Genomic DNA, 24,240 nt, shown 5'->3' on the forward strand with positions numbered 1-24,240 from the left:
CCTGAATGCACCTCGGCGCACGCACCGCCGTGACACGCAAACTCCGGGCCACCTGTCGCTGCAGACGATGCTGGAGACCCGAGGACCGACGGGGAGCAACTGAGGACAGCTGAGACAGGAGAGAGAGGAGACCTGACCCGAGAGAGACGTAAACAAGTGGCAGCCGTCGGACTTCGACGGACGAACGGGAGTACAGGAATGATGGAGAGACACGTGCAGACCAGAGTGAAGAGGACAAGTCCTCCTCCATAGGACAAGTCCTCCTCCATAGGACCCACACAGAAGTACATTCACGCACACCAGTAAAAAAAAAAAAAGAAAAGACAGCTGCTTTTCAGGAGCATCAGGTAAGTCAGCGAAAGTTTTCTTTCAAATACGATAAGAAACGTCAGTAATTTGAATATTTCCTCTGTCACGTGTCCTGTTATGGTGATTGTGGAGGATACACACAATATCAAAAGTACAGCTCTATAATTTCAACATTTTGAAAGACAAGACAAAAATGAAGAAGAAGAATGAGTCCACCTGCGCAGTATTTGGACTTCAAAGGAAGCCAGGCTTGCGGGAAAGTAAGACAATAGCAGCTTCTGTGGAGCCTCGAGCTTTTAACAAGTACTGTTTGTTTTCCTGACACGACACATTAACATATTCATAAACAATAAACAGACAGCTTTCAGACAGCTGAGGTGTTGACTTCAACGTCACAAATGAACTCGTGTTGTGGAAAAATGTGTTCGGATAAGTCTCGGAGCAAAACACTGGTGGAGTGAAAAATCATGTAAACATTTTTTTTTTGGGGGGGGGGATTATTAAATATATATATATATATATATATATATATATATATATATATATATAAAATGAAGAGTAGGGTTTTATCTGTGCTGCGTCTGCGCGTCTAATTCGATCGATTGACCCTCATTCATCCGGCGAATCTTGTGGATCAACACATTTGAATCGGATTCCGTTTGCAGACACTCCCTGAATTACAGCACAATCAAGACAAAGTAACAGGTGCGTGTGAATGTACGCGAATGGTAAGAAACTGCTTAAGTGCTGATTCATTTGTAGAGCTGAGGTAGAAGGTAAAAGGAGGACGTCCGAGATTTTAAAGGATAATATTTGGAAAGACTGCTGGAGGATAAACGAGTATACGTGTGTGAAGTTTTATTTCAGAATAATTTACTGGGAAAAGGTTTTGTCTCGATATATATACCAACAACTTCAAAAATGGGGTTCATATTTGACTTTTTTTTTTTTTTTTTTTTCTCAATCGAAATGACTACAAAATACATCACTGTTCAAAATATTGGTTACGATGCAAAGCAGTTTTTTTTGTTGTTGTTGTTGTTGTGTGATTCAGATCGACATTGCAGTTGGGCCTAATGTTCCTATATGTGCAAGACAAAGCAAAAACCTGGCGATTAGTCCTGGAAACTAAACAACCATTGTGGTCGTTTGACTCTAGCCTTTAATCCAGGGGTGCACTGGCAAGGCAAAAATATACCACTGGTAAATAAAATACAACTTGGTTATGTTTCAGGAAAGGTCTGCGTTAGAATAGGACTTTGTTGAGAGCACGCCACTTATGTCGTCGTGGTTTCAATGAAGTGACGGTGGTTTAAAAGCCATGTTGGGGCGTTTAAAATAGGAAAGGTCAAAGTTGTTTTGTTGAACCCATCCGTCCACCCCGACCTCCTCCCCACGCCAAATGACTCCCAATGTCACCTGAATTCTGCCTTTGAGAACAAAATGACTGGCACGTCATTTTAGAAAAGGTTGTGAAACAACTAATGTTGCGGCAGACCACCGAGTCACGACTGAAATTGTAACTTTTTTTCTCGAGTCAAATTTGCTGACATTTTGAGAAATGGCCAAGGCTGCATTTATGTTTCATTGGATGATACATTCAAATATTGTAATTTTAGTTGTATAAAGTTTTTTTTTTTCTTTTTTCATTTAATGACATATCTGAGAAAAATTTTGATTCTCCCAAAGGCATCATCTTTTCCCTCTGTTATTATGTCCTTTGCATTTCTTGCATTATGTTTTTGAATTTGTAAAAGTACTGTACTATCTCAGTTTTACAGGCGTGAACTGAAGTCTATCAACAACCTAAAGACTGATAACAATAACCAGCGTCTTCTAAAGGTGTGTAAACCAAAACGTGCCTTTGTCTGCTCTGAAGGATTGACTGCGGGGCAGGGATGGACACGGTGGATTGGTTTACAAGTTACAAAGAAGAAACTGTGTAATCCCACAGCTGAAACAATGCGACACTGTCATCATATCCACTTCCAGAAAAACAGATTGCACGGCAGCGGCTTGGTGTTACAGAAATATGGGAAGAGGAAGCTTGAAAGCACGCAAATCCAGCTGCAATAAAACAACAACTTGAAAGTCAATTTGAATATTTGTGACAGCTTGACAGTTAAGGTGAAAAGGCAAACAATCCAAAATGAAGGCATGTGGGATAATCGTCTGATGTAAACCTCCTGTTTCCAGGAGGATGTATCGCCTTTGCTTTGGAGGACGGCAGACATGGAAATCTCATGTTTATCTGGTCGTCTGGTGTTTGCTGCAGGCAGCTGTTCCGCCCGCAGGTAAAAGTAATTAAAAATACAAAACATCAACAAAAAGGAAATAATTACATGAATTCTGATTTGAATTTATGTAAATAGGATTTTATTTTTGGTTTTTTCTTTTCTCCTGAAGAGATGCCGCCAACCCCAATGAGACTCTGAGGTGCCATTCAAACTTTCAAATCTCTATTTCTTTCACCCACTCCAGCACTCGGCAATTTCTTGGCAGACACCAAGGCGGTGTTGAACAGCTGCAAGGACCACTGGACCCTGCATACCGCCATACCGTTGCTCTTTCAGATGACGGTGTGCGTGGACGTCCGCGTGGTCGTCCCCGGAGCCTGGGTGGCCTTCTCTTACAGCTCGGTCCACACGCCGAAGCCCGAGTTGGGTCTGGAGGGAGACGGCGAGGCCATCTACGGGTGGCTGCTGCGGGTCCGGCACCGATTTCCCCTCCGGCTGTCCCCGAATCACTGGCACAGGGTGTGTCTGAGGACGGACGTGCCGGGCAACACGTTTAGCCTGGAGGTAATGTCTCCAGTTTATAACAGGATACTACGCTATGAATATGACAAGATAAGACTTTATTGATCCCACAGTGGGGGAATTACACAATAAGAAATAATTACAAATACATATATAATAAAATAAGATAAATAAATACACACACACACACGATCTATATACACAATAAATACATAATGCTTGGAATATACTCCATGAATACACCAGGTCCTGCGCTGAAAAAAAACATTATTGAAATAAAGTTAGTAACATTGAAAATGATCATGATAATCAACACTGATTATGTCACGTGGGCACAAAACGAAGCCCGACAGTGTCGCAAAAATAGAAACAGTTTGTGTACTTAAGCTTGTCTCAACTTGTCCTGTAGAAATAGCACATACCGTCGGTGGAGTTTGGAATGAAAACCTAAACAATGAATCCTGGAGCAGATACTGTTTAGACGAGCACACCGAAGCGGGTCGAGTTAAGCTGAGTGAGCCTTTTGACTTTCACAGCACGCTGAGAGACAACGTACAACCGGAGTCAAAATTCCTTGTATGTGTTAACATACGTGGCCAATAAAGAGGATTCTGATTCTGATTCTGACAAAACCATACACAGCAAAAAATAGACAACTGTTGGCTATAAATGCAAAAAAAAAAAAAAAATGTGGGACATTAAACTAGCAGAGCCAATGATAGGAAACCTCCTGATTGTTACAACTTGGGTCTCATTACTGCCTATTTTGGGCATTATTTTAAATCAAGTTGGAAGTTGTTGTTTTTTTAAAAAAAGGTTTTGGTAATAATTGAACCTTTTGCTTTCATTTTCTCTTCTGAAGAACTTTGGCTGACCCAGAAGTTTCTTTAAAATCCGTCTGGTTACGGCCGTGTGGCTGGAGTCTGTTACTGTCGGGCACCTTCGCCATATTTCAGATCTGAGCCAAAAGATGAAAGAAGAGCATGAATATTAATAATAACGGAAGTTACTGTGATGAGGTTTGGCGACAGTGTAGACGGAGCTTTGACTTCATTAACGCTCTCGTCATTGGCGATGTGACTCTAAACTGTGTCGAACGTTCCAGGTTAACGGGCAAATGGTGGCGGAGAGGACGGTCATCGCTCAGGCCATCCCCACCTCCGGCTCCCTGTGGCTCGGCTGTCACCGCAGAGGCCGACGCCCGGGAGCCCAGCTCGGACGGGTGGAGCTCTACTTGTTCCGCATGTGGGCCGACCTGGGCCATCACGGGCTCTGCGAGGACGGCACCGTGATCGGCTGGAACGCCCAGTCCTGGGTGACCAGTCCCGGGGCGAGCCAGAGCGACCCCCACCTTCTGTGCGGTGAAACTGATGCGAAGACACCAAACCTCTACCGTAACTTGTAGATATTATTTATTTTCCAGCTGGGGTCTTTATGCATGAGTCACCTTCTGAACTCATTATTGACTGCGTTCATAACAGAATGCGGGCTCGTGTTTTTCTGCTGTTTCTCGTCAATCGTGAATGTTAACGGGATATAATTTTTTTTTAGCTAAAACATAGAACAGCATGTTTGCACTATGTTTTATGGAAGTTACTCAGCATGCAAATCATCCTGTATTACCTTACTGGTCCGTACAGCCTGCTCTTTCACTTTTATTCCTATTATAAAATAACCTTTAATGGTGGAATGAAAAAGGTATTACAGTTACAAAAAAACAGAAGACACAACAGTCAGGACCTAAGAGACATGATACATGAAGGTTGACGATTTCAAACTCTTATATTCTTTAAAAATCACATTTTCATTGCGATGCTTTAATGCCTGATATGACAGCAGCATCGCTGGAGGAAATTTATCTGGTAAATTAATACAAGCCCATAGTGCACAGCACAAAAATGCAGTTTTATCAAATTGTGAGCTAAAAAAAAACCCGGTCTATCCAGTCATACATTAATAAAGCGCAGGGGTGGATGACAACCAAGTCTTTGACATATATTATTATATTCGATGCCTGCATATTCAGAGAATTACAATCATATAAAACAGCAAGCAATGAGCACTGTAAGAGATTTTTTTTGTTGCTGCAGAGGGAATTCATTTCTTAAAACCAAGACTAAACCTTAATTTGACTTTTGTTTCGATTCTTTAAAGGGTCAAAGGGAATATCAAAAGATTATTTTTCATCCGGCCATATTCCAAAATATTTCAATTTCTTCTGAAGTTTTAAGATTGACGTCACGCGACTCTTTTCCAAATGATACGCTTTCAGGACATTTCCTAAGGCCGCCACTTTAATTTGTCTTAAAGCAGTGACAGTGCAGGCAGAACGTGACCCTCGTCCATCTTCACCTCCAACTCTCGTCTGTATCCTGAAGCGCTGCACGTTCTCGGAGCATGTCGGACGTTGAATGCTGCATGTTTTTATGTGTCCCGTAGACCACAAACAATTCAGACGTCAGGCTGGTGGGTTGATGGGCAAAGCAAAGGGTGTGTATACCTACTCACGTGCATGCTGTGTGTATTTGTATTTTGTATTTTGTAATTGTTTCAGCGATTTGGTCTCGATTTCAACGGTTATTCTCGCCTCCACCTGGTAAGCATGACCCCGGTTAATATCCAGTGAAATACCATCTTAAAAGTGCCCTCTCTTGATTATTACTTCACATCATTCTTCCCACGTTTCGGGACATTCATGTCGGTTGGTTCTGTCGATGAAGTTTCGGCATGTGATGTTAAATCTTTCTCTTTTCAGCCGTGGCTGTCAGCATCTGTTTTTTTTTTTTTTTTGCAAAGTGCTGTTGCCACTTTTATAAATGAAGCCACTTCCTGTGAATGAGAGCTTTTATGGGCAGAACCGCCTGTCAGACTCTGAATGATGAGAAGAATTAATTTTAATGAAATACTACAGGTTGAGTCATGTCGGTAAATTTCATTTCTGTCAAACACGGTTCATTTGGATGAAATACAGTAACATAATAATGGCAGTAAATGTCAAAAAAAGCAAGCAAAAATTATAATTTAGGTTTAATTTTTGCAATGTAGTCCGTCATTTTGGTCAGATATGAAAAACACTATCATGTCAGAAGATTTTTGTCAATTAAAGTAACATTATAATGGCTGCAATTAGTAAAAAGTAGCAATTTGAATTTTTGTAATGTTGATCAGTTTGGGTGGTTATAATATTTCTTCTAATTTCAGTAAATAAAAGCAGCAGAAATTTAAATATCATATAGATATGGCGCTATCTCTTATTTCTGATCTTTAAGACAACATCATAGTCACCAAATCAAGGTCAAATGGTGCAAAATAGATGAACCATCAGAGTATTCAGCAGGTCGTAATCAAGACAACAATTTTGCCAGATTATCTGAAACAATTTATTTGGAGGCAAAAGTAAACTCACTTGAAACACACACACACACAAAAAAAAGAAAAGAAATTGCACGGAGCGCGAACTCAGATGAACCAGAAGATTTGAATTGACGCCGTTAATGTTTGCATATTTTAGAGTTTGTGATATTTTCCAAATCCAAACTTGAAATGATCACACACTACAATGATCACACTTCCTTTTAAGATCTCAAAGTTATTAGGACAGATAAAAAAACAACAACCACAAAACAAACATGACACATAATCTTTTGTGATTGTTAGGTAAACAAATGATGTCTTTGAAAGTACACTTGAGTACTAATTAAGATCTAGCCACTGACATTTTAATTATATCCGTTAAGCCACTTCTCCACCTGTGTGGCCAGGCAAGGCGGTCACTGACATCAAACCAGCCAATAAGATCACAGCAGTCCCCCGAATGTCTCCAATCATCACTCCGCCTGCCAAACAAAGCATATCTGGAGGATCGCACACATCAGGTTCGTCTACACACAAACACATTTAGTACATGTTTGTGTGGGTGTGTAATGACACACCGGGTCTTGTGTTTCTAATGTCGGTAAGTGATACAACTTCAAATGAATTTCTCTTCATATAGGATCTTCACTCGTGAACTGTGACACCAGCCAACTCTGTTCTAATAAAAGTAAGAAGTATTCCCCTTTTGTTGTTTTTACAGTGTTTTTATTCAGACATATTTGTGGGCTTACGCAGCTTTTGTTTTTTGTTTTTCTCTGCAGGTGCTTACTTTTGGATGCTCCTGAGCGTCGAGGCCAGCGGGGGCAAGAAGACCGAACAAGACGTCAACGATCTGGTGAGAGCAAAAACTTTCCTCCCCGACTGCATTCTCAGGTTGCGTCTCTCAGTCTGCGTTTGAGTACTTAATTGCGTTAAATGTCACATTGTCACAAACGAGTCCTGCCGGCACGGGATTAAGTTTGTAAGTGCAGCACATTCCAATGTGACGCACCCAGAAAATCATTTTGACCGCCAACTCGTTCATCGGCCTTTTATTTACCTTCTTCAGTCCCCGCGCTTTCTCAATTTCCATCAGTACCGCCTTTTCTTTAAGAAAAATATTTCTACTTAATATTCTTAGGGATACTTGACATTCAATTCCCGACCTCTGGGACAACGAAGGAAGTTCAACCTCGTCTGACCCAAACCGGGAAAAAAAAGAAAAGAAAAAAAAAAGGAGAGTCTTTGCTGACTCGGGGTTTTCCCATTTAGTATGTTCACGAGAAATAGTGTCACGGCAACGGCAAAAATATTTAAAGGGAAATTTGGTTAAAAGCATCAGCAAAAAAAAAAAAAAAAGATATATGTAAATACAACGCAAACTATCCAGTCTTCCATCACCTCCCTCGCAGCATCAGCACCTGTCTGCTTCTGTCTTTCACTCAGGTGTCAAAAGCGTTCGGTTGCAGCGGTGGTGCTGCAGAAGGACTCGCAAACATGACAGATTTCTGTCAGGATGACAGACAACTTCAGGTCAATCAGTTTTCCACATACGTGCATCAAATTTCTCCCACAAGGCGAACCGTGTTGTTGTAACTCGCCTCCTCTCTCTCTCTCTCTCTCTTTTTGCAGGTGGTGGAGGTGTCCTGCGGTGCAAATATGAAAATAAGGTACCGGCATGTCAGCAGATGTTTCGCGTGACTGCTACACGTACGTCAGGTTGTGCGTCCCCATAAGAGCGTGAACACTTGTTTTGTTGGTCTCCAGCCGAACCACCTGCGGCGTGCCGCTGCTGCTCAGCTGCGCCGTCTCGACGCATAAACTGCGGGGCGCCCCAGCCCAAATCCAAGCGGGAATCGTCGAAGAGGTGGAGAGAGTCGGTGAGCGCTCATCAGTCCGTCCGTTCAAACGCTGTGTGTTTTATTCAGAGACACGCGCGCAAATTATAATGTTCAAAGACAGAGTTAGTCCTGTTTTATGTTTATAGCTGTCGGGTGTAACCCCGTACGTGTTTAAAGATCTTTGCGTGCTGCCCTGATAGAAAAATCACCCGAATTTCACGCGTGCAGAAAACCCACGTGATCATACGTGACCACAAACACACACGCCACTGTGTGCATGTCAAACATGCGGTTTTGGAACAATTAAATGGTGTAATGTTTCCAGCCCATGTTGAACCCCGTGTAAAAACTTTTCCGCATACTTTCCCCAAGGTTATCATATGTTGCAACATGTGGTCAACGTGCATCATACATGTGGAAAACAAGGGGAACTCCCGTTTTTTTTCTGTAGGGCTGAACAAAACGAAGAGCAGTCTGTGTATTTCTCAAGTGATGATTATGGATATATAAGCCTTCATTTGCAATTGGTGGTGTAAACAAATTTTAAACTGCATCATGAAATGGGAGAAGCATGCAATCAGTTGTATTAAAAAACGTCCCCTTGGGGATTAATAAAGTAACTACCTAACTTAACTTTATAGAGCCTTTTGATCACGGATTGTGGCTTTAAACACGCCCTCAAAGTCATCCACACATGATAAAATAACTGTAAACACACGTGAAAAAATTTGCAATCATGCAAACTCCACCAATGCTTCGATTGAGTGGGGCATGCATATGCAAAAGGAGATACGCCTCTCTATATATATGCACATGCAAAACACCAGGAGGGAGAAACACGCACGCACATATATATTGTACAAAGTGTGAGTAACCTCGAGTTCCATCGAAATAGCATTCGACGTGTCAAAAGGCAACAGAGAAAGTCAGTCATAAAGACGCAAGTACAAGTAACGTCAATCATTTTTAAGCAGAAAACTGGCAGGACATTTTTCCCTAAATATTTGCACTCTACTGGTTTCTCCTTTTAAAAAAAAACAAAAAAAACCCTGAAAACATTATTTGGACACTCACAGTGCAGGCAGCTGTCACACACATCTCCGCTGTGAGTTACAGGATGAATATCACTAATATCTTCATTAGTAAGGCTTTGTCATCAAAGAGATTTAACAAGCGTGGTGGAATTGTAATTACCATGACATCAGATCACAGGAGACACACTGGCTGTAACAGTTCCTCATACCAACTGTGAGCGGGACAGAATGATTTCTGCTGCCGTGCACGTCACAACATAGAATCAGTTATTCTTCTTTAAAGGTTTTTAATTCTCATGATATCTCGGGACTGATTTGGTTCGTGTGGATGTTTGTGTGTGTGACGGTTGTTTGGCAGGGAAAGAATTTTACCGATGTGATTTTGTGTTTGTGTTATTTGTTGTTCAGGTCTGTCTTGCATAATAAATAATAAAAGCTAGACGAACTTCAGCGGAGTGAAAGCACACAGCTGCTCATCTGATTTTGTCCACACCAGGTCGAAACCTGTGTCGCGACGTGGAGCCCTCTGGTGGCGGCATTGTGAGATGCACGTCCTTGTCTTCCCTGGATGATTACTGTCAGTCAAAAAATCCCTCCAGTCTCCTGTGGTGAGCAACAGCTTTGTTTGTTTTTTGGTTAGTTTTTTATGTGTACCCTCCGTGTGGATCTGCACTCCGCATCTCATCCGTGTTTATTCTGCAGCTCCGTCTTAAAGCCCAACCCCGACCTGTCTCCTCAAACGGGGAACCACTCCTACAGCGGTGAGTCTCCTAAACACCGACGCACTTCTCATGTTCAGCACATGCTCACTGTGGCTTCTGCTGATCTAACCGCGTTTTTTTTGTCTGCGCTGCAGGGGGAGCGCCTCGCTTCTGCGACTGCTCGGCTTTCTGTAACTCTACGAGTAAGGAGAAGAAAAAAAAACACCCTTAATGTTGTGATGTGGTACAAACTTTAAAGGACAAATTTACATTTTTGGAATAAATACTTTTTGATCTTCCTTTCAACATGTTAGATAAAAAGATTGATACCACTCTCATGTCTGTACATTCAATATGAAGCTGCAGCCTAAAGAACAGAGGCAGCACTGTAAAACAACAACCTGTCGTTTTTCCTCTCTGGTTTGTATACTGATGCAACTTGTTAATCAGTAAATTCATTTTTTTTTTTTAAATAATTTTTTTACCTTTGTACGAAGCCAGCGTAGCTGTTTCCACTTGTTTTTTGTCTTTCTGCTAACCTTAAGATAACCGTCTTTTGCCTGTAGCTTCATATTTAACAGACAGACATGAGAATAGTATCAATCTCCTCATCTAAAACTCCACAAGAAAGTGAATAATGTTATTTATTTGTCTCAGACTTTGCCCCTGACATCCTATTTCTTTTCTTCTTTCTCTCAGGCCAGTTTTATGCCGTGAGAATCAATGCGCAATGTAAAAATATCGACAAAAAGTTCTTACAAACCTTGGTAGGTACGGCATACTACAATTGAACTATACTTCCTATTGTATGTATCCCACGCACTGACTTTCTAACCTGATTTGACAGTTAATGCCTAATGAAACCAAGAAGCATGACCCAGACTCAGAGTAAGTCTTTATCCACTTTGAATTACTGGTGGTACATTGGTACATGTAATGCGTGTTGTACCGGTGTCCGAACTGGCAACATGAATAGACCTGATGAATGTTAAATCTGATTGGTTGCAGCACCCAAGTAAGTTTCAAGTGTTTTGCTGCAAATAACTCCCACCTATAAACAATTCTTTGTTTCCAGATGCAACAACTATTCTGAGATTTTAAAGCACTACCAGGTAAACGTCACCGCAGATTAAAGTTTGACTCCAAAATTACAAATGTGTAAAGTGATCCCTGTTATTGTCCTTCAATGGATTAGTTAATTGTGTTCATATGAGAACTGTAAATCATGTTTAAAAAAAAATGATTTCCCTTGTCCAGGGTATTTATCTGGAATGTCACGGGACACCAAAGGGGTACACATGCTTCTTCCTTTTGCCTTTTATGTGCACATAGAGGAAAGACCTCTGAAAATATCTATTTTGACGGCGCTGATTAAACGGCGATCGCTGGTGGTCAGATGCAGTATTACAGAAGATTTGCTGGTTTTCAGGTTGTGCAGCTGCATGGTGACGATAGAGATGTCTGCACCCGTCAACGGTTGCTGCCTGAATAAACTTCTGCAACAGATCATTAAGAAGAAAAATCTTGGCAAAACTGAAGACCGACTTACCCGCATGAGTTAGTGTACATGTTTATGTATACTTTTTTCTTACTATGAAACCTATTATACATAAGATGCACATTTCCTCCTGTTGCTGACAGTGGTCTGTGTTTTACTCAGCGGTGTGCGGTCCTTCTGGTTTGTCTGTCGGTGCTCTGTTGGCGTCTAACCTGACCTGGGTTGCCAGTGACCTGCTGGCCGCAGATGTTTGCCAACCCGACCCCACCCTGTTAAAATGGTAACAAATCTATAAAACATTATTGTGATTTTAGCTTCAGAACAATCTACAGATCTTTGGTGGATAGATAGATTTTATATTTTGAGTTTCAGTCAGACAGCATCGTATTAAAACTCGTTCCTAAAATGTTGTATCCTGATGTGATTTTGTTTTATGTTCATCAGCCAAAATTAGTTGAAAAACATTTCGGGGCATAACAATTAAATATCCTACTGAATAAAAATGAATGTTCCTGCTAATAACTTTTAACAAGGCATGAGTTATGAAAGCAAATTAATGACTTCATGTAATAGGAATTGACCTTTGCTTTTTGTTTGTTTTTCCAGTGATGCAGATGAGACGTTAGCTGTTCTTCTGACTGACAGCTGCTGTCCAGAGCCCCCCACAGCCAATCCAAACACGATACGTCCGTCCACTGTGAACATCAGCATCACCACAACTCCTAAATCTATAACACCATCTTTGACAAGTACCTCTGAACAAACTTACACAACAACTGAAAATACAGCGCAAAATACAACGGAACTGAACATTACAGCCGCCGGTACACTGTCTTCAACAGCACTACCTGTCGCCCAACCAAGCTCACAAAACGTAACCGTGACTGTCTCTAACAACACAACTGTGGTGACACCCACTGACAGTACAAAATTGCGACATGTAACTACAGTGACACCTTCCAATCACACAATTGTGTACAATGTAACTACAGCCACCAACAATCACACGACAGCCACTAACAATGACACCACCGTGTACACTGTACAAATGGCAAACAACAACACAACACTACACAACAGTTCGGTCACAAGTAACACAACAATTAGCACATATATCCCTTCTTTCAATTCAACAGCAGTACACAGTGCAACTACACCTAGCAACAATTACACAACAATGAACAGTGCAACTACACCTGGCAACAATTACACAACAATGAACAGTGCAACTACACCTGGCAACAATTACACAACAATGAACAGTGCAACTACACCTGGCAACAATTACACAACAATGAACAGTGCAACTACACCTGGCAACAATTTTACAGCAGCGAACAATGCAAGCACACCCAGCAATAATATCACAACAATGAACAGTGCAACTACACCCGGCAACAATTACACAACAATGAACAGTGCAATTACACCTGGCAACAATTCTACAACAGCGTACAATGCAAGCACACCCAGCAATAATACCACAACAATGAACAGTGCAACTACACCTGGCAACAATTACACAACAATGAACAGTGCAACTACACTTGACAACAATTTTACAACAGCGAACAATGCAAGCACACCCAGCAATAATATCACAACAATGAACAGTGCAACTACACCCGGCAACAATTACACAACAGCGTACAATGCAAGCACACCCAGCAATAATACCACAACAATGAACAGTGCAACTACACCTGGCAACAATTACACAACAATGAACAGTGCAACTACACCTGGCAACAATTCTACAACAGCGTACAATGCAAGCACACCCAGCAATAATATCACAACAATGAACAGTGCAACTACACCCGGCAACAATTACACAACAATGAACAGTGCAACTACACCTGACAACAATTTTACAACAGCGAACAATGCAAGCACACCCAGCAATAATATCACAACAATGAACAGTGCAACTACACCCGGCAACAATTACACAACAATAAACAGTGCAACTACACCTGGCAACAATTTTACAACAGCGAACAATGCAAGCACACCCAGCAATAATATCACAACAATGAACAGTGCAACTACACCTGACAACAATTTTACAACAGCGAACAATGCAAGCACACCCAGCAATAATATCACAACAATGAACAGTGCAACTACACCTGACAACAATTTTACAACAGCGAACAATGCAAACACACCCAGCAATAATATCACAACAATGAACAGTGCAACTACACCTGGCAACAATTCTACAACAGCGTACAATGCAAGCACACCCAGCAATAATATCACAACAATGAACAGTGCAACTACACCTGGCAACAATTCTACAACAGCAAACAATGCAAGCACACCCAGCAATAATATCACAACGGTGTATAGTGCAACTACACCTGGCAACAATTACACAACAATGAACAGTGCAATTACACCTGGCAACAATTTTACAACAGCGAACAATGCAAACACACCCAGCAATAATATCACAACAATGAACAGTGCAACTACACCTGACAACAATTTTACAACAGCGAACAATGCAAACACACCCAGCAATAATATCACAACAATGAACAGTGCAACTACACCTGGCAACAATTCTACAACAGCGTACAATACAAGCACACCCAGCAATAATATCACAACAATGAACAGTGCAACTACACCTGACAACAATTTTACAACAGTGAACAATGCAAACACACCCAGCAATAATATCACAACAATGAACAGTGCAACTACACCTGGCAACAATTCTACAACAGCGAACAATGCAAACACACCCAGCAATAATATCACAACAATGAACAGTGCAACTACACCTGACAACAATTTTACAACAGCGAACAATGCAAACACACCCAGCAATAATATCACAACAATGAACAGTGCAACTACACCTGGCAACAATTCTACAACAGCGTACAATGCAAGCACACCCAGCAATAATATCACAACAATGAACAGTGCAACTACACCTGACAACAATTTTACAACAGCGAACAATGCAAACACACCCAGCAATAATATCACAACAATGAACAGTGCAACTACACCTGACAACAATTTTACAACAGCGAACAATGCAAACACACCCAGCAATAATATCACAACAATGAACAGTGCAACTACACCTGGCAACAATTCTACAACAGCGTACAATGCAAGCACACCCAGCAATAATATCACAACAATGAACAGTGCAACTACACCTGACAACAATTTTACAACAGCGAACAATGCAAACACACCCAGCAATAATATCACAACAATGAACAGTGCAACTACACCTGACAACAATTTTACAACAGCGAACAATGCAAACACACCCAGCAATAATATCACAACAATGAACAGTGCAACTACACCTGGCAACAATTCTACAACAGCAAACAATGCAAGCACACCCAGCAATAATATCACAACGGTGTATAGTGCAACTACACCTGGCAACAATTTTACAACAGCGAACAATGCAAACACACCCAGCAATAATATCACAACAATGAACAGTGCAACTACACCCGGCAACAATTACACAACAGCGTACAATGCAAACACACCCAGCAATAATACCACAACAATGAACAGTGCAACTACACCTGGCAACAATTACACAACAATGAACAGTGCAACTACACCTGACAACAATTTTACAACAGCGAACAATGCAAGCACACCCAGCAATAATACCACAACAATGAACAGTGCAACTACACCTGGCAACAATTACACAACAATGAACAGTGCAACTACACCTGACAACAATTTTACAACAGCGAACAATGCAAGCACACCCAGCAATAATATCACAACAATGAACAGTGCAACTACACCTGGCAACAATTCTACAACAGCAAACAATGCAAACACACCCAGCAATAATATCACAACAATGAACAGTGCAACTACACCTGACAACAATTTTACAACAGCGAACAATGCAAACACACCCAGCAATAATATCACAACAATGAACAGTGCAACTACACCCGGCAACAATTACACAACAGCGTACAATGCAAACACACCCAGCAATAATACCACAACAATGAACAGTGCAACTACACCTGGCAACAATTACACAACAATGAACAGTGCAACTACACCTGACAACAATTTTACAACAGCGAACAATGCAAGCACACCCAGCAATAATATCACAACAATGAACAGTGCAACTACACCTGGCAACAATTCTACAACAGCAAACAATGCAAACACACCCAGCAATAATATCACAACAATGAACAGTGCAACTACACCTGACAACAATTTTACAACAGCGAACAATGCAAGCACACCCAGCAATAATATCACAACAATGAACAGTGCAACTACACCTGACAACAATTTTACAACAGCGAACAATGCAAACACACCCAGCAATAATATCACAACAATGAACAGTGCAACTACACCTGACAACAATTTTACAACAGCGAACAATGCAAGCACACCCAGCAATAATATCACAACAATGAACAGTGCAACTACACCTGGCAACAATTCTACAACAGCGTACAATGCAAGCACACCCAGCAATAATATCACAACAATGAACAGTGCAACTACACCTGACAACAATTTTACAACAGCGAACAATGCAAACACACCCAGCAATAATATCACAACAATGAACAGTGCAACTACACCTGGCAACAATTCTACAACAGCAAACAATGCAAGCACACCCAGCAATAATATCACAACGGTGTATAGTGCAACTACACCTGGCAACAATTACACAACAATGAACAGTGCAATTACACCTGGCAACAATTACACAACAATGAACAGTGCAACTACACCTGACAACAATTTTACAACAGCGAACAATGCAAGCACACCCAGCAATAATATCACAACAATGAACAGTGCAACTACACCTGGCAACAATTCTACAACAGCAAACAATGCAAGCACACCCAGCAATAATATCACAACGGTATATAATGCAACTACACCTGGCAACAATTACACAACAATGAACAGTGCAACTACACCTGGCAACAATTACACAACAGCGTACAATGCAAGCACACCCAGCAATAATATCACAACAATGAACAGTGCAACTACACCTGGCAACAATTTTACAAGAGTGCACAATGCAACTACAGGGTACAATGTAAATACAACGGACATCCAAACAAACTGGAGCAATGGTACTATTACAGCAAGCAACCAAACAATTACAGCATCTGGCAATTACACAACGGTAAACAATATAACTACAGCCTCTAACAATAACACAACACCAACAACTCTGACTACTGCATCTCCAAATAAAACGGCTGCATTCAACACGACCACCGCACCAATCAGGGGAACACAACAGAACACAACTGGTGCTTATAAAAACACAACCGTGCCCACAGCCGCTGCACAAGTTAGTGAAACAACATTCCCCAAAAACTCAACTGTGGGAAACATGACGTCTCTCTTTGGCAACATGACGACCGCTCCACCGAATAACCAGACTGCAAATTACACCACGGCGGCTGCGACTCACCGCACAACAACCAACACAAATGACACCAGCTCCACTACACCTACCAGCAGCGTACAAACAACCAAAGCAGCATCGGTCAACTTAACAACAACAGCTACCGCATCCGTCATTATCACTCCAACTGCAACCACAACTGCCACGACTACTATTAAATCTGATGCAGCCCAGATAAACACCACTTCCACTGGGGTTTCCTTGACTTCTACGACACCTGTCCAAACCGCCACCCTCACCAGCACAACCGCAACCACCACAGTGACGGGTATGTAAAGTGCTTCGTTCAAGATTAGAATGGCACTGATTCGTACCGTATGACTTGACGATTTCTCTGTAATCCTCGTCAAGGAGCTGCAACCACTTCGTCAACCGCGCCGGAGATGACTCTAAGCGAAGAGGTGCAGGAAGAACAAGCAAACGAGCTGCTGGATCAAACACAGAATGCGTCTCAGCTCAACTCATCTCAGGTGAAGCCGTCGATCCACTGAAGTGTCCATCAGTCTTGGGTAAAATGGTGGCATATCTATGGGAGGCTGTGGCTCAGTCGGTAGAATGGGTTGCACACTAATTAGAAGGTTGGTGGTTCGATTCCCAGCACCTCCTGTCCACATGTCTAAGTGTCCTTGAGCAAGACACTGAACCCTAACATTTTTTTTTTTAAATTGCTCCTGATGGTGTACCATCGGTGTGTTGTAAGTCGCTTTGGATAAATATAACGTCTCAACTGTGGGAAACGTGCCCGCTCCCTCCGCTCTGCATCTACCAATCGGTTTGTTGCTCCCTCGCTGCGAGCGAAACACTCGACAAAATCACGACTGTTTGCTGTCCTGGCTCCTAAATGGTGGAATGAGCTCCCCAACGACATCAGGACAGCGGAAACTCTGTACATCTTCCGCCGCAAACTAAAAACACACCTCTTCAGACTTTACCTTGAATAGTAGAACTTTAGTACTGCTTAAAATGGCACTTACTTTTAGCACTTTGTAGTTTGGCTTTCTTGAAGAAATTGTATTTTCTTGATTCTTGTTGTTCTGGGTTTTGTACCCTCATGGTTGAAATGCACTTATTGTAAGTCGCTTTGGATAAAAGCGTCAGCTAAATGAAATGTCGCTTTTAGAAATGCTTTTGGAAGATAAGACTTGTTGGAACATTTAGAAACCAACAAAAGTTATGTTGCGTAGTTGTTGAGTAACATATTTAAACTAGAATTAGTACTGTGGACTTATTTGCCAAGCTTTACTGCAAAACAATTAATAAACCATACATTTCAGTCAATTAGACACAAGAATTTCACTTATGAGTTAGCAGTTTCTTTTTAAATGTGTATTAACCATTTTTAAATGTATCATTTGTCATTTTGGAGGTCAACTAGAATCTGATGGTTGTTGCAGGTGACACAGTTGGTGGGGAACTTGGAGAAGCTTCTGGATGGCCCCTCCGTGTCTCAGACAGTTGGACAAAAGGCCATCAACATCATCAGCAACCTAATGGACGGGGAGTCTCTGGCACTTTCCGAATCTACCAACAGGTTCTGCTCGCCTTCCCCAAACACCAACAGTCAATTCAATGAGATTTCCCCTCCAAATTCGATTTTTTTTTTTTTTTTTTTTTTTTTTTTTTTCTCCGTAATCGTTCCGTTGTCTTTCCTGGCGGCAGGCTCATTCGATTGGTGGACAATCTGGGTCTCAAGCTGGCTGTCACTGGTGACAGAGCGATCCTCTCTTCAGATTCTCTGGTTCTGGCAGTCAGGACGGTGGATGTGACCAACTTTCCAGCAACCTTTGTGGACATTTTCAACACTGATCTCGTCCAGGTTTTCAATATAATAATACAGTCATCGGCAGGGGTGAAGTGCTATTCGTGACACAAAGTGACAAAACATGACCTTTACAGTCATGCTGTCAGCTGGACTTTCCTTTTTACCGTGTCCTTTTTTTTTGTGTGTGTGTGCTTCCAGCTTGGTGCATTCAGCAGGACCCAGGCCCAAAACAAACGGTCTGCTCTGAGTTCTGTATTCCTGCCCTCCTCCATCATTGAAAATCTCAGTCCTGAGGAGCAGCAGCAGGCCAGCAGGGTCCAGTTCACTTTCTACCCTAAAAATAAATTTTTCCAGGTACTTTCTCGCTGACACATTTGGATTTGTCATGTTTTTATTGGTTTATTTAATGACTTATAATCATCATTTTTATCTAAATTAAGGCCTTAATTTTCTAATGTTTGACAAAAGATTATGCAATAAAATATTAATAATATGTGTCCTGGAATTAAATGTGAATTTAAAGTAGACTTTTTTTTTTTTTTTTTTTTTTGCAGGATGCAGCATTAGATAACCAAACCCTTGTCAGTCCAGTTCTGGCCTCCAGTGTTGCCAATCTGTCGATCGGAAACCTCCGTGAAAACATTGAGTACACCATCCGAAACATCAACCCGATAAACGTGAGCGTTTACGTACATAAAAGCCTTGTGTTATTTACTCTTATTGCTGTAAGGATCCTTGTTTGCAGTCATAAGCTCTTAGCAATGTAAAGTCACAATAAAATCAACAATAAGAACAGTAGCAACTTTTGTAATTAAAAAACTAAACATTTGTTTTTAGTGAAATTTTCAAAATAAAAGCATCAAATCTTTTCACATTTGCTCTCGTTCTGTAGACGAACTACACGGCCTCCTGCGTATTCTGGGACTTCACTTTGAACAGTAAGTACACGCATGCCAAGCACAGTCTCTTCAGAGACAAATTGAGACCCGTGTTATAAATATTCCTGCGTTGTTTAGGCGGCGGAGGAGGCTGGAGCTCCGCCGGCTGCTTCGTTGTCAACGCCACTCCTGAAGATACGTCCTGCAGCTGCAACCACCTCACATCCTTTGCGATACTGCTGGTGGGTGTCGGCGCCTTTTGTGTGCTTGTGTGATTTTTCCCAAATCAGAATTATTGATCTCATTGTTTTGTTTGTGTTCCCTGTGTGCGGGCTTTCTTCATCGATACAGGATCTGTCCAGAGAGGAAATAATCGACCCTAAGCACGCACAAATTCTTACTTTCATCACCTACATCGGCTGTGGAATCTCCGCTATTTTCCTTTCTGTCACCTTGTTGACGTATCTTTTATTTGAGTAAGACTCCCATCTCTTTATTGAGCACCAACCTAAACCTTTCAGATTTACTCAAGAAACATCAGAACCAGACTCTTTTATTATTTTAAATCTAAAATATAATTCGCAAACTGCAAAATGCACCAAAGCAATCAGTATTTCCCCCTCAATTTCTATCGCCTGAAGTTAAATAAATTCTTGCCTTTGCAGAAAACTTCTCCGGGATATTCCAGCCAAGATCCTGGTCCAGCTCTGCCTGTCCCTCCTCTTGCTCAACCTGATCTTCTTGCTGGACGGATGGCTGGCGCTCTACCCGGCGTTGGGGCTGTGCATCAGCACCGCCTTCTTCCTGCACTACTTCCTGCTGACGTCGTTCACCTGGGCGGGGCTCGAGGCGCTGCACATGTACCTGAGCATCGTCCGAGTGTTCACGCCCTACCTCGGCAGATACATGCTGAAGTTCTCGCTGATAGGCTGGGGTGGGAACCTATAAACTGAGCTCCACGTGTCACATATTTAGTTTTCACTAAGTTACTATTAATTTACATAAATGTATAAATGAATGAAAATAATATATTTTTGACTTTGTTTGTCTGTTGTTGTTGTTGTTGTTGTTTGCAGGTATTCCTCTTATTGTGGTGATTGTTGTCATATCGGTGGACAAACACAACTACGGTGTGGTTACATATGGAAAAAACAGAAATGGCACTTCGGATGACTTGTAAGTTACACATACATTTTTACTCAACGTTTGGATGTGCAGATAAAAACTGGACAACTTTTCTCCACATATTTCTCCTAACTAGCATGTATGCCTTCAACATATTTATAATAGTAAATATAATCCAAAATCTCAGAGTTACAGCTGGGTCAAAACATCCTGAAAATCTTGTAGATAAACAAAATAGTTTAGAATATAAAAAGTCTCAATATTATAAATATATATATTATATATTCAGATTTTCTAAATGTTTTCCTCTACCGAGTTAAAATTAAAAACTTTCTTCATTAAAAATCTGAACATTTCTCTTGTAACTATTCCTGACATTACTGTATTTGAACACTAGGGGGTGACAAACAATCACTGTGTTCTGTTGACAGTGTTGAAACATTCTAATTAAATCTGGATTTGTGCTAAAGTGCTCAGTCTGAACATCATAAAACTACCTTGAAACACCCTCTTAGGCCTCTAGGAACAACCTAGCAGAAATCAAGTGGATGAGATTGTTATTATTCTTCTGAATTTAAACATTTTCTTGCTGTTAAATATACTTTTCAGCTTCAGTGTGTCTTTCTGTGTCCCCCCCCCCGCCCCACCTCTCCCCTCCCGCCAACCCTGTAGCTGCTGGCTGCGTAACGACATCGCCTTCTACGTGGGCGTGGTGGCCTACTTCCTCCTGATCTTCGCCCTGTGCCTGCTGGTCTTCATCGTCGTCATGATCCAGCTGGCCCGCATCAAGAAGCAGAACCCTCAGAACAAGGCGCCCAACCGGGGCTTGATGACCGATCTGCGCAGCATCGCGGGCCTCGTCATCCTGCTGGGCCTCACCTGGGGCTTCGCTCTGTTCGCCTGGGGACCCCTCTACTTACCCTTCATTTACCTGTTCTCCATTTTCAACTCGCTGCAAGGTGAGACGTGCATGAACACACCAGATGATCCAAACCGTAAAACACTCACGTGTCGTCGTCCCCCCCCCGACGCTGCTCTTCTCACTGTTTTTAATCTGTCCTCTGTAGGTTTCTTTGTCTTCGTTTTCCACTGCGCTGTAAAGGAGAATGTGCGCAGGCAGTGGAGAACTTATCTTTGCTGTGGCAAGCTGCGATTGGCTGAAAACTCAGGTGAGTGACATAAATGTGTTGTTTGAAAGTCTCTTATTATAGTTTGCTCAGATGATCTGCAGGTATTTTACAAACCTGGAGTGGTTGATTGTCCCACTTTGTGCCAAAATTCATCCTTGAAGTTTCAACTCATGATAGACACTTTTAGATTTGAGCTTGTCTCACGCTTTCCGAAAGTTTATTTACTGCCGACGTCCAAGTAAATATCCATAAATCTATTTATAAATCACAGAAAAGAGTTCAAGAACTTCAGTTTTCTTCCGGTAAGACTTGACTGCACCTCGGTGGGAACACTGCAAGCAGGAGCTGCTCAGAGCTAATTCAGCATCCTTTCGAATGATGGTGCCAAGCAAACAAATGCAGGCCAAAATACGAATAACTTGGCTTTAGTTGTATCCCATATTGGAATTTTGAATCCACAACAGCATCCCTCAAACCAGATTAAACATGTGAGCTTATGTTATATTCATATCCTGCTGCTTTTCAACCGCTGTCAGTGTTTGTCCCACAGCTGCTTGAACTGGAAGAGCTTGAGTGCCTCTAATTTCGAACATGTCTCACAGGTAAAACGTTTTGTCCGGGACAAGAAACGTACAGCTCAGCGTAAGACAGTTCCTACTGATTAGGAACTTGAGCTAGAAACTAACTACTTTAGACCCAAAAAAAAAAAAAAAAAAAAAAAAGAGTTTCCACATCAATTAACCTGTCAAATTGCGAAAAACCTATTTTGAAGTGAACCGAAAGATGTCCTGTGATCTTGGTTTTTAATTACAAATCATGCGGGTTTTTTTTTTGCAGGATGGAGTCGCACGGCCACCCAGAACACCAAGAATCTGTCGGTCACCACGGCAACCACCTCCGTCCCCCACTTCACCTCTCGAAGCTCCTCCGTCGTCAGCGATGCCACCAGCAGCAGCGGTGCGTTTCTCAACATCCAATCTACCTTTTGATTAAATGTACAGTGTGTACTTTGGGATTGTCTGTAATGCGCGTGAACGTCTTTGTCCCACTCAGTCTCCGTGTTCGCCGACAGCGGGATATCCGACGGCTCCAGCAGCGACGTCGTCCTCAACGAGATTCACAGGCGGAACATGTTGCCGGAAGGCGACGCCTGACGAGCGAACGAGCGTTCGGAGAGACGTTTTTTTTGTTTGTTTGTTTTCGGAGATCGCCGACGCGCGCGACGGGAAATCCTCAAGTGTTCCACGACATGAAGGTTTTAAAGGTGTAATGAAGGAAAAAACAAAAAAAAGAACATGAAGGAGAAGCGAGACTGACGTGTCAGCATGTGGCGAAGCGGGTTTTGATTCCGTTTCTACACTGACAGCAGAAATGATGAAAGAGACTTCTTAGCGGCGGTGCGTTTCTGACTGAAAAACTGAATTATTTCACCGTTACACAGCTGTGACTCAGCGTTTGCACCGACTGTATAGCTTGTTTCAAAGCTGTTACTACAGATAATCATACTTTTTTTTTTTTTTAACATTATTTGAACTGTGAAATATAATGCCATGTTTCAGATAGAAAACTACCCAGAACAGACACTGTCAGCAATGTACAAATTATTTTGAGGCTATTTTTTTTGCCGTCTTTTGGTATATCTTTTGAACGTAAATGGGAAAAAAAAAGAAAAAAAAAAGGAAGATATCTCCAAGTGTTTTCACAATGCTGCACTTACCCTTTGCCTCTATATTTCAGCGCAGAGTCCGATCCCCAAGTGTCTCGGGATGGATTATCCACCTTTAATAGAGGCAAAGTGCATCGAGGCAAAAATGTGCACATGCCAAAGTCAAGCAGTCGCTCATACGTGGTAGAAAAACACTGAATTCATTGATCGTGTCTATCTGGAAGAGTATTCCTCCTTTCATGTGAGATACTGTTACGAATATATCAGAGGGTTTTGTTTTTAATGCTATATTTCTATTACATGTGATATATTATATATTTCTTATCTTTTTTAAAAAAAATGTAATGAGGACAGATTTATCTAAATGTCCTTGTATGTGAGCATGAGCACATCATGAAAGAGAAGAGTATAAAACTTCAACTCATTACCTGTCCACTTGGTCTTTTTTTTTTTTTTTTTGTGGGGGGAGGAAGGTGGGGGAGGGGGGGCGTCAGACTCTCACATCTACATTGACGTCTTTTAACATCTTTCATCGAGCCCATTTAACGGAGGGAGAAAAATAACACGTCAATCACGATCACCGGCAGACTCCCCTCTCATCGTCACCCCGTCGTCTAACCTTCAGCGGGGCGTCTCGCGGCCCACTTCGGCGCCGGGTTCAATCGCAGCCCGTCAAGGTCAGAGCAAGAGGTTTTTGGCAG

At 41.7% G+C, this 24,240-nt stretch overlaps 1 protein-coding gene across 1 annotated transcript in view; it reads left to right on the forward strand.

Moving 5' to 3' along the window:
• The window catches only part of adgrg2a (adhesion G protein-coupled receptor G2a), a 24,102-nt gene extending 138 nt beyond the window's left edge, over positions 1 to 23,964 (forward strand). The window contains exons 1-34 of the mRNA XM_069159751.1: positions 1 to 347; positions 2,506 to 2,603; positions 2,791 to 3,110; positions 4,174 to 4,462; positions 6,830 to 6,943; positions 7,063 to 7,110; positions 7,205 to 7,278; positions 7,869 to 7,955; positions 8,055 to 8,092; positions 8,190 to 8,302; positions 9,794 to 9,905; positions 10,000 to 10,058; positions 10,154 to 10,201; positions 10,698 to 10,765; positions 10,846 to 10,886; positions 11,074 to 11,110; positions 11,256 to 11,290; positions 11,428 to 11,555; positions 11,659 to 11,776; positions 12,103 to 17,246; positions 17,330 to 17,448; positions 18,373 to 18,509; positions 18,638 to 18,794; positions 18,939 to 19,094; positions 19,295 to 19,417; positions 19,633 to 19,678; positions 19,757 to 19,860; positions 19,970 to 20,094; positions 20,284 to 20,552; positions 20,695 to 20,794; positions 21,416 to 21,702; positions 21,811 to 21,912; positions 22,711 to 22,830; positions 22,927 to 23,964. The exon at positions 1 to 347 is cut by the window's left edge and continues 138 nt beyond it. Of these exons, the coding sequence (XP_069015852.1) occupies positions 2,510 to 2,603; positions 2,791 to 3,110; positions 4,174 to 4,462; positions 6,830 to 6,943; positions 7,063 to 7,110; positions 7,205 to 7,278; positions 7,869 to 7,955; positions 8,055 to 8,092; positions 8,190 to 8,302; positions 9,794 to 9,905; positions 10,000 to 10,058; positions 10,154 to 10,201; positions 10,698 to 10,765; positions 10,846 to 10,886; positions 11,074 to 11,110; positions 11,256 to 11,290; positions 11,428 to 11,555; positions 11,659 to 11,776; positions 12,103 to 17,246; positions 17,330 to 17,448; positions 18,373 to 18,509; positions 18,638 to 18,794; positions 18,939 to 19,094; positions 19,295 to 19,417; positions 19,633 to 19,678; positions 19,757 to 19,860; positions 19,970 to 20,094; positions 20,284 to 20,552; positions 20,695 to 20,794; positions 21,416 to 21,702; positions 21,811 to 21,912; positions 22,711 to 22,830; positions 22,927 to 23,027 (8,913 nt within the window). The 5' untranslated portion in view covers positions 1 to 347; positions 2,506 to 2,509 and the 3' untranslated portion in view covers positions 23,028 to 23,964. The remainder of the gene's footprint in view (positions 348 to 2,505; positions 2,604 to 2,790; positions 3,111 to 4,173; positions 4,463 to 6,829; positions 6,944 to 7,062; positions 7,111 to 7,204; positions 7,279 to 7,868; positions 7,956 to 8,054; positions 8,093 to 8,189; positions 8,303 to 9,793; positions 9,906 to 9,999; positions 10,059 to 10,153; positions 10,202 to 10,697; positions 10,766 to 10,845; positions 10,887 to 11,073; positions 11,111 to 11,255; positions 11,291 to 11,427; positions 11,556 to 11,658; positions 11,777 to 12,102; positions 17,247 to 17,329; positions 17,449 to 18,372; positions 18,510 to 18,637; positions 18,795 to 18,938; positions 19,095 to 19,294; positions 19,418 to 19,632; positions 19,679 to 19,756; positions 19,861 to 19,969; positions 20,095 to 20,283; positions 20,553 to 20,694; positions 20,795 to 21,415; positions 21,703 to 21,810; positions 21,913 to 22,710; positions 22,831 to 22,926) is intronic.
• Positions 23,965 to 24,240: the final 276 nt, after the last annotated feature.

This window comes from Embiotoca jacksoni, unplaced genomic scaffold (assembly GCF_022577435.1).
Source record: "Embiotoca jacksoni isolate LCO1_2020_lvr unplaced genomic scaffold, fEmbJac1.0.p SCAF_25, whole genome shotgun sequence".
In the NCBI taxonomy this organism is placed as follows: Eukaryota; Metazoa; Chordata; class Actinopteri; family Embiotocidae; genus Embiotoca; species Embiotoca jacksoni.